Source organism: Crocodylus siamensis, chromosome 1 (genome assembly GCF_052110815.1).
Source record: "Crocodylus siamensis isolate JL-2025a chromosome 1, ASM5211081v1, whole genome shotgun sequence".
NCBI classification, from domain to species: Eukaryota; Metazoa; Chordata; order Crocodylia; family Crocodylidae; genus Crocodylus; species Crocodylus siamensis.
The window spans coordinates 256,859,686-256,872,204 of NC_143395.1; the positions used below are offsets into that span (position 1 = coordinate 256,859,686).

The 12,519-nt window shown below is 44.2% G+C and overlaps 1 protein-coding gene across 1 annotated transcript in view; it reads right to left on the bottom strand.

Annotated features, from left to right (window-relative positions):
• Positions 1-12,519, bottom strand: part of DSCAM (DS cell adhesion molecule) — a 628,177-nt gene that overhangs the window by 254,518 nt on the left and 361,140 nt on the right. Inside the window, exon 8 of the mRNA XM_090031636.1 lies at positions 11,529-11,807. Within this exon, the coding sequence (XP_089887762.1) occupies positions 11,529-11,807 (279 nt within the window). The remainder of the gene's footprint in view (positions 1-11,528; positions 11,808-12,519) is intronic.

Genomic DNA, 12,519 nt, shown 5'->3' on the forward strand with positions numbered 1-12,519 from the left:
GTCATACTGTCAAAATGATGGCAGAAATTTAATCAGCCAAAGCAACCATTGATGTTTTAATGAATGAGATCATTAAATGCTGTACTTTACCAGAGATGAACAGTTATTAAATTTGGTCATTGGACCTATGGGGTCAATTTAGCTGGTTTAGTGAAATCATTTGCTATGCAGTTGTAGAAAAGAGCTGTGCTTCTGCAAAATGAGACAATGTATAGTGGTTCACGTTGATAAAGTCTAATGAGAGCATTAAATATGAAGTGAGATTTTCAAGAACTGCTTTCAAGGCTGGAGTGTAAATACCAACAAGGAAAATAAATGAGGTATGCAGCACTGGCAATGACCATTTGTCTTTTTTCCCCCTTATATTTCAATCACAGAGTGCATTTACTGCATATTTTTCCCCTCCAAAACATCAGGGAACAGACATGCATGCTCTTCCTTTATGGAACATTCAAGGCTCTGGACTCCTCATTGGGTGCCTAACTATCTGATAATCAAAGATATACTTGGCAAGCACAAAATGAAAACACACTTATGCTAAATGCATTAAGGGGAGTTATTAGGTATTTAAAGACCTTATCTTCATTGAAACTCATGATGTGTTCACTCAAAGGAATTTTAGAATCATGATTTATGCATCCGAGTCTTACTCTAAAATCTCTATTCTAGTAATGTTTGAGAACCTGAGAATTCATAATACATTTATGAACTTTTTTCCACAAGTTAAAACATTTCTCAGTACTCTTTATTTCACAATTATTTTATTATGTGTTATATAGGAATTCATCATAATAAGCTTTATATGGATTTTTAAATAGCTTACATAAGACAGAAAATCCTTAATTCAATTCTATAGAAAGGATATAATTTATGGAAGAAGCTGCTGAAATAATTCAGACTGCCCTGGGGGTATGATTAAGTTATGGCAGGCACCTTGGGGAAGTCCTTTAGGTTACAAGACTGACAGATGTCTGCACTGGCCAAGGCCAGAAGCAAGGAGGTGCTCCTGCATACCTCCCAGCATGTTAGGTATTGTTGAGAGTGGCTAAACCCACCTGAGCCTCGTGCTGGACCTCGTGAAGGAACACCTTGAGAAGCTGGATACCTTCAAGTCAGCCGGCCCTGACAATCTGCACCCCAGGGTACTCAAGGAGCTGGCGAGCGTCATAGCCCAGCCCCTGGCACGGATCTTTGAAAACTCCTGGCGCTCTGGTGTAGTGCCCGAAGACTGGAAGAAGGCCAATGTGGTGCCGATCTTCAAGAAAGGGAGGAGAGTGGATCCGGCTAACTACAGGCCCATTAGCCTGACTTCTATCCTGGGGAAGATCTTAGAAAAGTTTATTAAGGAGGCCATCCTTGATGGACTGGCCCAGGCTAACATCCTAAGGGATAGCCAGCAAGGGTTTGTTGCAGGTAGGTCTTGTTTGAGCAATCTCATTTCCTTCTATGACCAGGTGACCTATCACCTGGATGAGGGAGAAGAGATTGGTATCCCACGATTACCTCTTGGCCAAACTGGCCAGTTGTGACCTTGGCTCCACCACGATCCGCTGGCTAGGAAACTGGCTCCGTGGTCAGACCCAGAGGGTTGTAATCAATGGCAGTCACTCATTGTGGTGCCCTGTGACCAGTGGGGTCCCTCAAGGCTCTGTCCTGGGACCCATCCTGTTCAACATCTCCATTAATGATGTGGACATTGGAGTCAGGAGTGGACTGGCCAAGTTCACCAATGACACCAAACTTTGGGGCAAAGCATCCACGCTGACCTGGACAAGCTCAGCAAATGGGCAGACAAGAACCTGATGGTGTTTAACACTGAAAAATGCAAGGTTCTCCACCTTGGGAGGAAAAACCTGCAGCTTCCTTATAGGCTCGGCAGTGCTACGTTGGATAGCACTACAGAAGAAAGAGACTTGGGGGTCATCATTGACCACAAGATGAACATGAGCCTCCAATGCGATGCTGTGGCTAGTAAAGCGAGCAAAACACTGGCTTGCATCCATAGATGCTTCTTGAGCAAATCCCGGGACGTCATTCTCCCCTTGTACTCAGCCTTGGTGAGGCCGCAGCTGGAGTACTGCATCCAGTTTTGGGCTCCACAATTCAAAAAGGATGTGGAGAAGCTTGAGAGAGTCCAGAGGAGAGCCACGCACATGATCAGAGGTCAGGAAAACAGATCTTACGATGACAGGCTGAGAGACATGGGACTCTTTAGCCTGGAAAAGCATAGGCTCGGGGTGATCTGATGGCCACCTATAAGTTTATCAGGGGTGACCACCAGGATCTGGGGGAACGTCTGTTCACCAGAGCGCCCCAAGGGATGACGAGGTTGAACGGTCACAAACTCCTGCAAGAGCGTTTCTGGACATAAGGAAGAATTTCTTTACTGTCCAAGCCCCCAAGGTCTGGAACAGTCTGCCAGCGGAGGTGGTTCAAGCACCTACACTGAACACCTTCAAGAGTAAATTGGATGCTTATCTTGCTGGGATCCTATGACCCCAGCTGACTTCCTGCGCTTTGGGCAGGGGGCTGGACTCGATGATCTCCTGAGGTCCTTTCCAGCCCTAATGTCTATGAAATCTATGAAATCTATGAGCCTGGGCCATCCCTGAATGGTTGCAGACCATGTGCCCCCAACAGACCACAGTCTGTAGTGTCACCACAGACTCTCCACACTGAGCCTTAGGCTTCCAGAGTTGGTCCTGGTATGCCTGGCAACTTTGCTGGTGGTAGCATGGGGGAAGCTGCAGCTGCTGGAGGGGTGGGGAAAGGAGCTGCAGCTGCCAGGCCACATCGCCCTGGCTGGGCCAGCAGGCAGCTCAGAGATGGCAGAAGAGAGCTAAAAGAGTCCCCAAGGGCAGTGTCTGTATTGGCTCCCCAGCCCCACTTCCCCCACTCTGGGCTGCATGTTGCCTGGAGCTGGGAGCTGAGGCTGGGCTGAGGAGCTATGCATGTGGCTCGGTGACAGCCCAGGACTGGGGCCAGCTAGGTGCTGGGCTGGAGCAGCAGAGTGTGAGCAGTGTTACAGTGAGCTGCCCTGCAGGGGGCGGGGGTTCATGTGGTGGTGGAGGCCTCAAAGCATTTTGGGATTCTGAGGAACTGTGAGGTAACTTGAGTTGGGAGGGGATCTGGGACACAAGTTTGATAGACCAGTTTAACCTGAATCAGTTAAGTTTGATACACTGATGTTAGGGTTGCAGTTAAGATTATATCCATCCACGTTTACCTTAAACTAGGTTTAGCCATTCTGAAAGTGGTATATGTGGACTGAACTTCTGTTGTGTTACAGGTTTGAACTGGTTTCTGATCACTTATACCTGTTTATGTGTAATGTATAGTGCCTGTACTGGGGAAATCATTCCCAAGCTGGAATTATTTTTTTTTGGTTTTGTTTTAAAGTCCTCTTTATGCCATTTTTGTTCTTTATTACAGCATTAAAGGGTTGCAACAGTAGTGAACACCTTATCTAACACACAGAAAAAATGAAGAGACGTATTTCTCTGCCCCATCATTTTCAACATTTGCAAAATGAAGACATCTAAAGATATCATTTGTAATGTTTAAACATGAAGATATTTGCATTTGAATTTTGCGGGGTATCATGTTTAAACATTACAAATGATATAATCTGAAATAAAATTATGAGAATTATCTTCAATTGTAAACTGACAAATTTTTAGGGGATGGTGTAGCCTCTCCAAAAGTTCATACATGCACTAATGTCTAAACTTTAGCAGGCAATAACCAGCTCCTAGTCCGCTTTCGATCAGCACAGAAAAAAATAAAACTTCCTGACTGCTTACAGACATAGGGAAAAAAACCCAGTGCTTTACTTTAAACTTGGTGTGCTCCCACTCCAAGCTCAACACATGCCCAGAAGAAGCAGTGTGTTAGTTGCACCCCGATTTCCCTACATCTGTATAGATTGGGTGCTTTAGTGGGGCTTTTTTGGCACTTTTATTTAATAGCTGATTGAATTAGCTATTAGATAAAAACACCAAAAAGCCCCACTGAAGCACTGGATCTATACAGATGCTGTGGAGGTGGGTTGAAGTAATGCGTTGCTGCTTCCAGTAAAATGTGGTTTGTTTGTTTTTTTCACATCTGTCAGCAGCCCTTGAGATTAAGTGTCGGCAGAAAACTCCTTTTCAATTTAACTTTAAAAATTATTGCATTTAAAAGCTATTTGTAAATTTATCCATGTACTGTTAAACAGTAGAGACTCCCATATATTTTCAAAATAATATCTTTGCTATAAAAAAAAAAATTCATGGGTTAAAATGAACAATAAGTGTAAAAAGACTAGGGGAAAACATGTATAATAATAATAGGCTTATTCTGTCCGTCTGCAGCACTCTGATTGGTTGTCTTGGTGGCAAAATACAATACTTACTGACACAACCAATCAGGGTGCTCCGGACAGATGGCAGGTTCCACCAAAGGAACAAAAAAAGTGGTGAGGGGCCCGAGTGAGTCGGAGCTGCCAGCAGACCCTGAGCTGCAGAAGACCCCAGTGCTTCTCTTTGTGGTGGCAGTGCCCCTCAGGACCACTCAGGCAGGGTGGCAAAGGGTGTGTGCTACCTGGGGGGGTGCAGCCACCATGGAGGGAAGCACCAGGGTCCCCCAAACCTCAGGGTCCACTGGCAGCTTGCTTCCCAGCCATGGGAGACACAGGCAGACTTGTGGGCGGGGGGAAGATCAGGCCCCTCGCTGCTTTTTTTCCTCAGCGGAGCCTGCCCATGCAAGCTGCTACCAGGTCACTCAGCCCCTAAGCTGCAGGGGAGCCTGGTGCTTCTCTCTGTGGTAGCTGTGCCCCCCAGGGCTAGCAGGCAAGGTGCTAGATACATGGGTGCAGCCCCAGCTCACAGGCAGCACCCATCATGCCCAATGGTGTATGGGGTGCTAGAACCCCAAGCATGCTCAGGGAAGCTTGGCCTTGGTGCTTCCAGCACCTTGTGCACTGTCTCTGCTGCCTTCCCACTGCCTGGGACCACCTGGCAATTGGCTGACTGCCCTGGGACGGCAGCAGGAGGGCAGCCTGGATGGTACCTTTCAAGGATGAGAAGTTTTGATTCCGTTACAGTATTTGGTCAAAGGATAACTAAAAATCTTCTATTTAAATAAATACTCTTGCAATAAAAATGTAATTGCAAATGTTTTGCGGGTTTCAGCTAGTTTAGTTCCAGTGCCCCTTGATTTCTGACAACAGCACACAACTGCTGTCCACTCTTGTATCCAGAATCATTGCATAAAAAAGATCTCTAAGAATCCATCCTCTGCCACATGGCTCAGAAGCTGTTGCATAATATAGATTAGAAAATAGAAAATTAAAGTACCATTTGTTTCCCTTTATTTATAGGAAAACTGCATATCTTTTTTCTTTAAAAATGTTTTTGTTACATGACACTCACAAGATGAAGAATGAGATGACAAGGGACTGGGGGGCTCAGAGAACAGATTGTTGGAAATGTAGTCTTTACTTCAGGGTGTTTAGGTCAAACTGCATCCAGAGTAGTAGTGAGCAGATGTAACCCCGTGATACCTGATTACCTGGCCTCATGTGAAATGAGGTAATAAAAGGATAGGGAGAGGATCAGTCCAGCCCTTAGTGGAAAATTTAGGTCTAATATTAAAAAAAAAAATCCTAATAGTAAGATGTATTATCTTAGAGGTGGAGTAGGGACCCAAGGGGAACTTAAGTGATTTATCATTCAAACTGAGAGAGGCAGAGTAGATTGAGATGGCTGAAGTAACAGCAGGAACTAAAAGGAAAGGAGCAAGTGAACCAAGTGCTATTCTCTTGTACATGAAAGGAAGCACAAAAGAAAAAGTTGTATCAGAAACAGAGGCAGAGGGGAGAGAACAGACCTGCTGGGATTTTACTGGTATGGATATGTTATAATGGAGCATGGCTGGGGGGATAGGGAGAAAAGAACAGCTTTCATAGGTCCACTAGATTAGATGCCACCAAAACTCACTGTGACTGACTGCAAGAAAGTCATGCCCATCAGAAGGTGCTGAAGGGATTGGGGAAGCTTGCAAAGGCACCATTCTTTGAAAAGACTTTGGCTTCCATAACCACAGCCCACTTTTTGGTGAGAGAAGCAGTGACCTGCTGGGAAGAGATGGCCTCCACCTCTCTCCACTGGGGAGGAGGCTCTTCTTAGCCAGACTGGATGACCTGCTCCACCAGGCTTTAAACTAAGCCCGCTGGGGGGTGAGGGGACTACCACCACTGCTGGTCTGCTGAGCAACCCTTGCAAAGCCAGCAAGCCAAGGCACTTAAGGGAGCCCACCCCTGCCCCAACCCTGGATCAATCTGTGGGCAAGGCAAGAGCCCTCAAGGGGATACCTGCCTGCCTGTACACAAATGCCAGGAGCTTGGGAAATAAGCAGGAGGAACCTGTCAGCATAATTATGGTGTCATAGGGATAACAGAGACCTGGTGGGACTCCACCCATGACTGGAGCAATGGTATAGACAGCTATACCTTGTACAGGAGAGATTGAGTAGATAAAAGGGATGGGGGTGTAGCACTCTATGTTAAGGAAAGCTACACATCCCTGCAAGCTGATGTTGGTGATCAGGGTGGACAACTGGAGACCCTCTAGGTTAAAATCCATGGGGAACGTAGCACAGGGACACAATGGTGGGAGTCTACTACAGACCTCCCACCCGAAGTCAAGAGCTTGACCAGGAGCTCGCTTGAGAACTGGCTGAGGCCACATGCTTCAGGACCATGGTTGTCATGGGTGACTTTACCTACCCAGCCATCTTGTGGGAGAATCACTTAGCAAAATCTGAGTGGTTGCAAAGCTTCTTATCAGCGTGGATGACCTCTACCTGACTCAAGAAGTCTGTGGGCCAACAAGAGGTAAAGCGCTGCTTGACCTGGTACTGGCTACTGGGGATGACCTAATCAGTGACATAGGGATCGATGGGAAGCTGGGTGACAGCGACCACAAGCTGATCACCTTCACCATCCACTGTAAAGCTGGCAAGTCAGTCAGCAACACGAAAGTTGTTGACTTCAGGAAAGCCAACTTTGACAAGCTCAAGAGGCTTGTCAGTGAGGCTCTAAGGGACCACGACCCCAGGGGGAGGGGAGTTCAGGAAAAGTGGTTGCTCCTCAAAGGAGTGATCCTCAATGCACAAGCTAATTCTATTTCATTTTGGAGGAAAGGCAGCAAGAGGGCACAGCAGCCCCCCTGGCTCTCCAGGGATCTAGCAGACATCCTCAGGCTAAAAAGAAAGGCCTACAAAGGATGGAGGATGGGATTCACCTCCAAGAAAGAATATTCTGCACTGGTCCAGCCCTGCAGGGAGCAAACCAGGAAAGCCAAAGCTGCAACTAAACTCCAACTACCTTCAAGTATCAAGAACAATCAAAAGTCCTTTTTCAGATATGTGGGGAGCCGGAGGAAAAGCAAGGACAACGTTGGACCCCTGCTAAACCAGATGGGGCAACTGACAACAGACACCCAGGAAAAAGCCAACCTATCAAATGGGTACTTTGCATTGGTCTTTCATCAGTCCCATGGGACATCTATGTCCACTACGGGACAGGGAGGTCCAGGTGAGAGAGATCCCCTGCCCTCCATCAATGCTGACCTTGTGAAGGAACACCTTAAGAGGCTGGACACCTTCAAGTCAGCCGGCCCTGACAATCTACACCCCAGGGTACACAAGGAGCTGGCTAGCATCATAGCCCAGCCTCTGCCACAGATCTTGGAAAACTCCTGACACTTTGGTGTAGTGCCCAAAGATTGGAAGAAGGCCAATGTGGTGCCTATCTTCAAGAAAGGGAGGAAAGTGGATCTGGCAAACTATAGGCCCATAAGCCTGACTTCTATCCCAGGGAAGATTTTAGAAAAGTTTATTAAAGAGGCCATCCTTAATGGACCAGTCAATGCCAACATCCTGAGGGATAGCCAGCACAGGTCTGTTGCGGGTAGGTCTTGCTTGATCAATCTCATTTCCTTTTATGACCAGGTGACCTATCACCTGGACAAGGGAGAAGAGATTGATGTCATATATCTTGACTTCAAACAAGCCTTCAATCTGGTATCCTCTCATATCCATGATCACCTCTTGGCAAAACTGGTCAATTGTGGCCTTGGGTCCACCACAATCTGCTGCCTGGGAAATTGGCTCCATGGTCAGACCCAGAGGGTGGTAACTGATGGAAGTCAATTGTCATGGTGCCCTGTGACGAGTGGGGTCCCCCAAGGTTCTGTCCTTGGACCCATATTCTTTAAAATCTTCAGTAATGATGTGGACATTGGAGTCAGAAGCAGACTGGCAAAGTTCACGAATGACACCAAACTTTGGTGCAAAGCATCCACAGTTGAAGACAGGAGGGCAATCCAGGCTGACCTTGACAGGCTCAGGAAATGGGTGGATGAGAACCTGATGGTGTTTAACACCAAAAAATGCAAGGTTCTCCACCTTAGGAGGAAAAACCTGCAGCTTCCTTATAGGCTTGGCAGTGCTACACTGTCTAGCACTACAGGAGAAAGAGACTTGGGGGTCATGATTGACCACAAGATGAACATGAGCCTTCAATCCGATGCTGTGGCTAGTAAAGTCACCAAAATATTGGCTTGCATCCATAGATGCTTCTCAAGCAAATCCCAGGATGTCATTCTCTCTTTGTACTCTTTAGCCTGGAAAAGCACAGGCTCAGGGGTGACCTGATGGCCACCTATAAGTTTATTAGAGATGACCACCAGTATCTGGGGGAACATTTGTTCACCTGAGCACCCCAAGGGATGATGAGGTCAAACAGTTATAAACTACTACACGACCATTTCAGGCTGGACATAAAGAAGAATTTATTTACTGTTGAAGCCCCCAAGGTCTGGAACAGTCTGCCAGCGGAAGTGGTTCAAGCACCTACATTGAACACCTTCAAGATCAAATTGGATGCTTATCTTGCTGGGATCCTATGACCCCAGCTGACTTCCTGCCCTTTGGGTGGGTGGCTGGGCTTAATGGTCTTCCAAGGTCCCTTCCAGCCCTAATGTCTACCAAATCTATGAAAAAGAAGAGGGCTGGGAAATCTGACGTTGGCAACTAAAAATGTGATTTGGGGATGATAGGATTGGAAAACAACAAAGGAAAACAGGAAAGGGCTGTTAAATGTGCAAAGATGGATAAAACAGATAATTCAAGAATTATTGGATAACTTGAAGAAATTTAACATAAAACTATAAGGTTTGGAGAAGAAAAAAATGGAAAAAAGGAAGGCAACGGCAAGTAAGAAAATAAAGTTTATTTAACAACTATACACTAGGCAATAAACCTCAAAGCCCACACCTATATATATTACAAACACAATGTAGTCTTTCCATTGCAAAATGGAAATAAGAAAGCTATATAGCCTGCTGTTACTCTAACCAGAGAGCATCCAGTTTGCACATGCCTGAATCCCAAATGAGTTATAGGTATGCTCTTTAACGCTGAGCGAAAATATTTGGGAAGGTTAGGAGGACATCAGACCATGTTGAAAATGGCTACCTCATTTAAAGTAAGTCAAGATGGGGGGCGCTAGTGGGGAGGGGCTGAGAGGATTGTGGGGGCAAGCAGGCTTTGGGTAGATCAGAGGTTCATCAGGGGAGCAGAGGCAAGTGGGATCTGTAGGGGATTACTGGGGTCCAGGAGGGTCTGACAAGGATCAGGGGGACTCCTGAGGTCTGCAGGGGCTATTCTTCATCCCCTGACCCCACCCCCAGTGAACCTACAACACCATCCCTCCCAGCCTTCCCTCCACCAATACTTACTTCCTTGGCTCTAGCAGTGGCAAACATTGATAAATTTGATGGTGCCAGGAGCAGCTTGCAAGATGGAGAATTGAGGAGGCTGACTGGTCTGTGGAGAGGGGGAAGAGGGGCAAGGGCCTAAAAAATAGATCAGTGCTGGGGTGGGGCTGGTAGGGAAAATGAAGCTCCAGGGCCTGGGTGAGCAGCTGGGCTTTCCCAGCCTTGGTACTATGCAGGTAACTATACAGAAGTTCCATGCACCAGCCTAACCTAGACTGAGTATGTCTGATACTATATTGATCCAGGTCTATCTTAGACTGGGTTCTGGCATTTTAGACTAGTCTGTATGTGTGGAACTTCTGTACAGTTATGGGTTTAGACTGATTCCCAATCACTGGAACTGGGGCAATAAGTGCAAAGTTCACACCTGGGTGAACTAAATTAGATCAGCTGGCCATTTTAACTTGATCTAACTTACCCCTAACATCCCTGAATGTCTTGCATATTTAACCCCTGTCCCTCTGCTAACGTTATCATCTTCTTGAACAGGACAGAAATATTGGAATTATATAGGACCAAAATTGTAACAACAGTATAAACAGACAATGTCCCTGAGACTGTAGCATCAGGAATAACCCTACACAGACCCTTAGGTAATAGCCTGAATATGAATTAACAGGAGTAATTGCTCAAAATTCTTTTGTTACAATTTTCTTTTAAGAAAAGTCTTTTTGTCAAATAGAAATATTTTACAGGTTTTTCATTAAAAAACCCCTCTAAAGCCTAAATAGTACAAACATGAAAAAAAATGTTCTTTCAAGCAACATTCTTCAGTTAAACCAAACTTGTGAGTAGAGGAGTGCAAGATCCATTAGTAGACTGAAAATGGAGCTTGATTAATTTATGTACAGATTTACATGATAGGGTTGCTTTTAATAGAAGAAGCCTGAACTCAATTACTTGGATTTCCTTTCCTGTTTATACTCTCATATTGCTATGTTTTTGCTTGAGAAAAATTTTTTAAAATGGTTTTTGAGAGCTGAAATAGGGGGGAAGAACACCCATTATTTTTTTTTCCCTAAAGAAAATGGAAAAATCTTTATAGAAAACATTTAAAAAATGAAAGAGTTTGTTTTCATTAAATTTTTCACAAGGAAAAAAAAAGTTTTCCAGTGCATATCAACTGAAAGGTCTTTCTTCTCTCTCTCTTGTTTTTAGGAGTCTGTATTCTTAATCCATTTCAAGGCAAAATGTTATGAAGTATAAGTATGAGAGCTAAGTGTATATAAGAAGACATAAACCATAATATCTGAATAAAACAAAAATATTTAGAAAAACCAATGGAAAGAAGAATAAGTCTCTCCCCTGCAAAAGACAGTAACAAGAAATCTTGATATGCTCTTATTTACTGTCATATTTTGTTATTTAGAAGAGGGAGAAGCAGACTAGATTAATCCAATATTGATTCAAATGCTTTGATCCCAAAGGATGAGTCAGTGTTACAAAATATTTTCCATAAATTAAAACCTGTAGCTCCCATTTGTTCCCTAATGCATTCCTTGGAAGTTGATTAGGTTCAAGGCTCATGACATTCAGAAAGAAAGAGTCATATTTGTTTCAGTGCTCTCTTGTTCTCTGTTTTCTTTGATGAGAAGAGGGATTACCATATTTTTCACTAGTTTATACCTCTCATCAAACAGATGTCATTTGGAAATACTGATGAATTCTGTTTAATTGGTGCCCTTCAGACTAATTACATCTGCTTACCTCTCACAATTAATTGGCTTTGGTGCTCCACAGCTGCTGCGTCGTTTCTTGCTATACAGGTGTAATTCCCATTATGCAGCAGTGAAAGATTAGAAATCCTTAAGGAACTGGTGAAGTCAATGTTGTCAATGGTAACTCCAAGACTGTCTGGGATTGGCCTGCCATCCTTCTGCCAGGTTATTGTGATTGGCAAATCCCCCGAGACTACAACACATGGAATGAAGACTCGCTGCCCAATGGAGAATCTTGGAGATTCAAAAGGCTGGATGAAAGGTGGAACTGAAAAGAAAAAAGAAAAATAATTATTGCAAATATACAGCAGAATTAGTGAAAACTATCATGAACCAGATATTTGGTAATAATGTGCTGTGTATGTAAAAGAAATTGTAGCTATGTAGCACCTTTCAGATAAAGGTCTTTATATTCTTCACCAACATGAATTAAACTTCACAGCATTTTTCTGTGATAGGTCCTGTTTTCTCTGGCTAACAGTTTAATAAACAGAAGCTACAATCTTGCTTAAACACCTGAATTTTGGAGATGCTCAACACCCAGAGTCCCAGTGAAAATCAAAAGAAGCACCTAAAAAAAATCAGCTCCTACATCCTCATTCGGCATGTTGTTACCTAAAGAATTCTTCCTTGACAGTCTAGGAAGTGGTTATCACATTGAAGAAACAGGTTGTAGTAACTTGCTGAAGGTCTCACAATGAAGTTGATAGAAATCTAGTGTCCTGACCACTCTGATTGTCTTTGCGTTACACAGTTCAGCGCAGTTTAATTCTTTATCATTATTATCAGGGTTTCTTTGTCATGGTTCTTAATCTTTCCTTAAAAAAATACGTTTGCCTGTTTTTTTAAAAATTATTAAGAAATCTATAATGTACAGGTTTCTTCTTGAAATGTATATGCTAATACATGAAAACCTTTATAGGGATATTCTCACAGAGGATTCCGATCATTTTCAGTTTCTTGTACGCTGATTTGCAAAT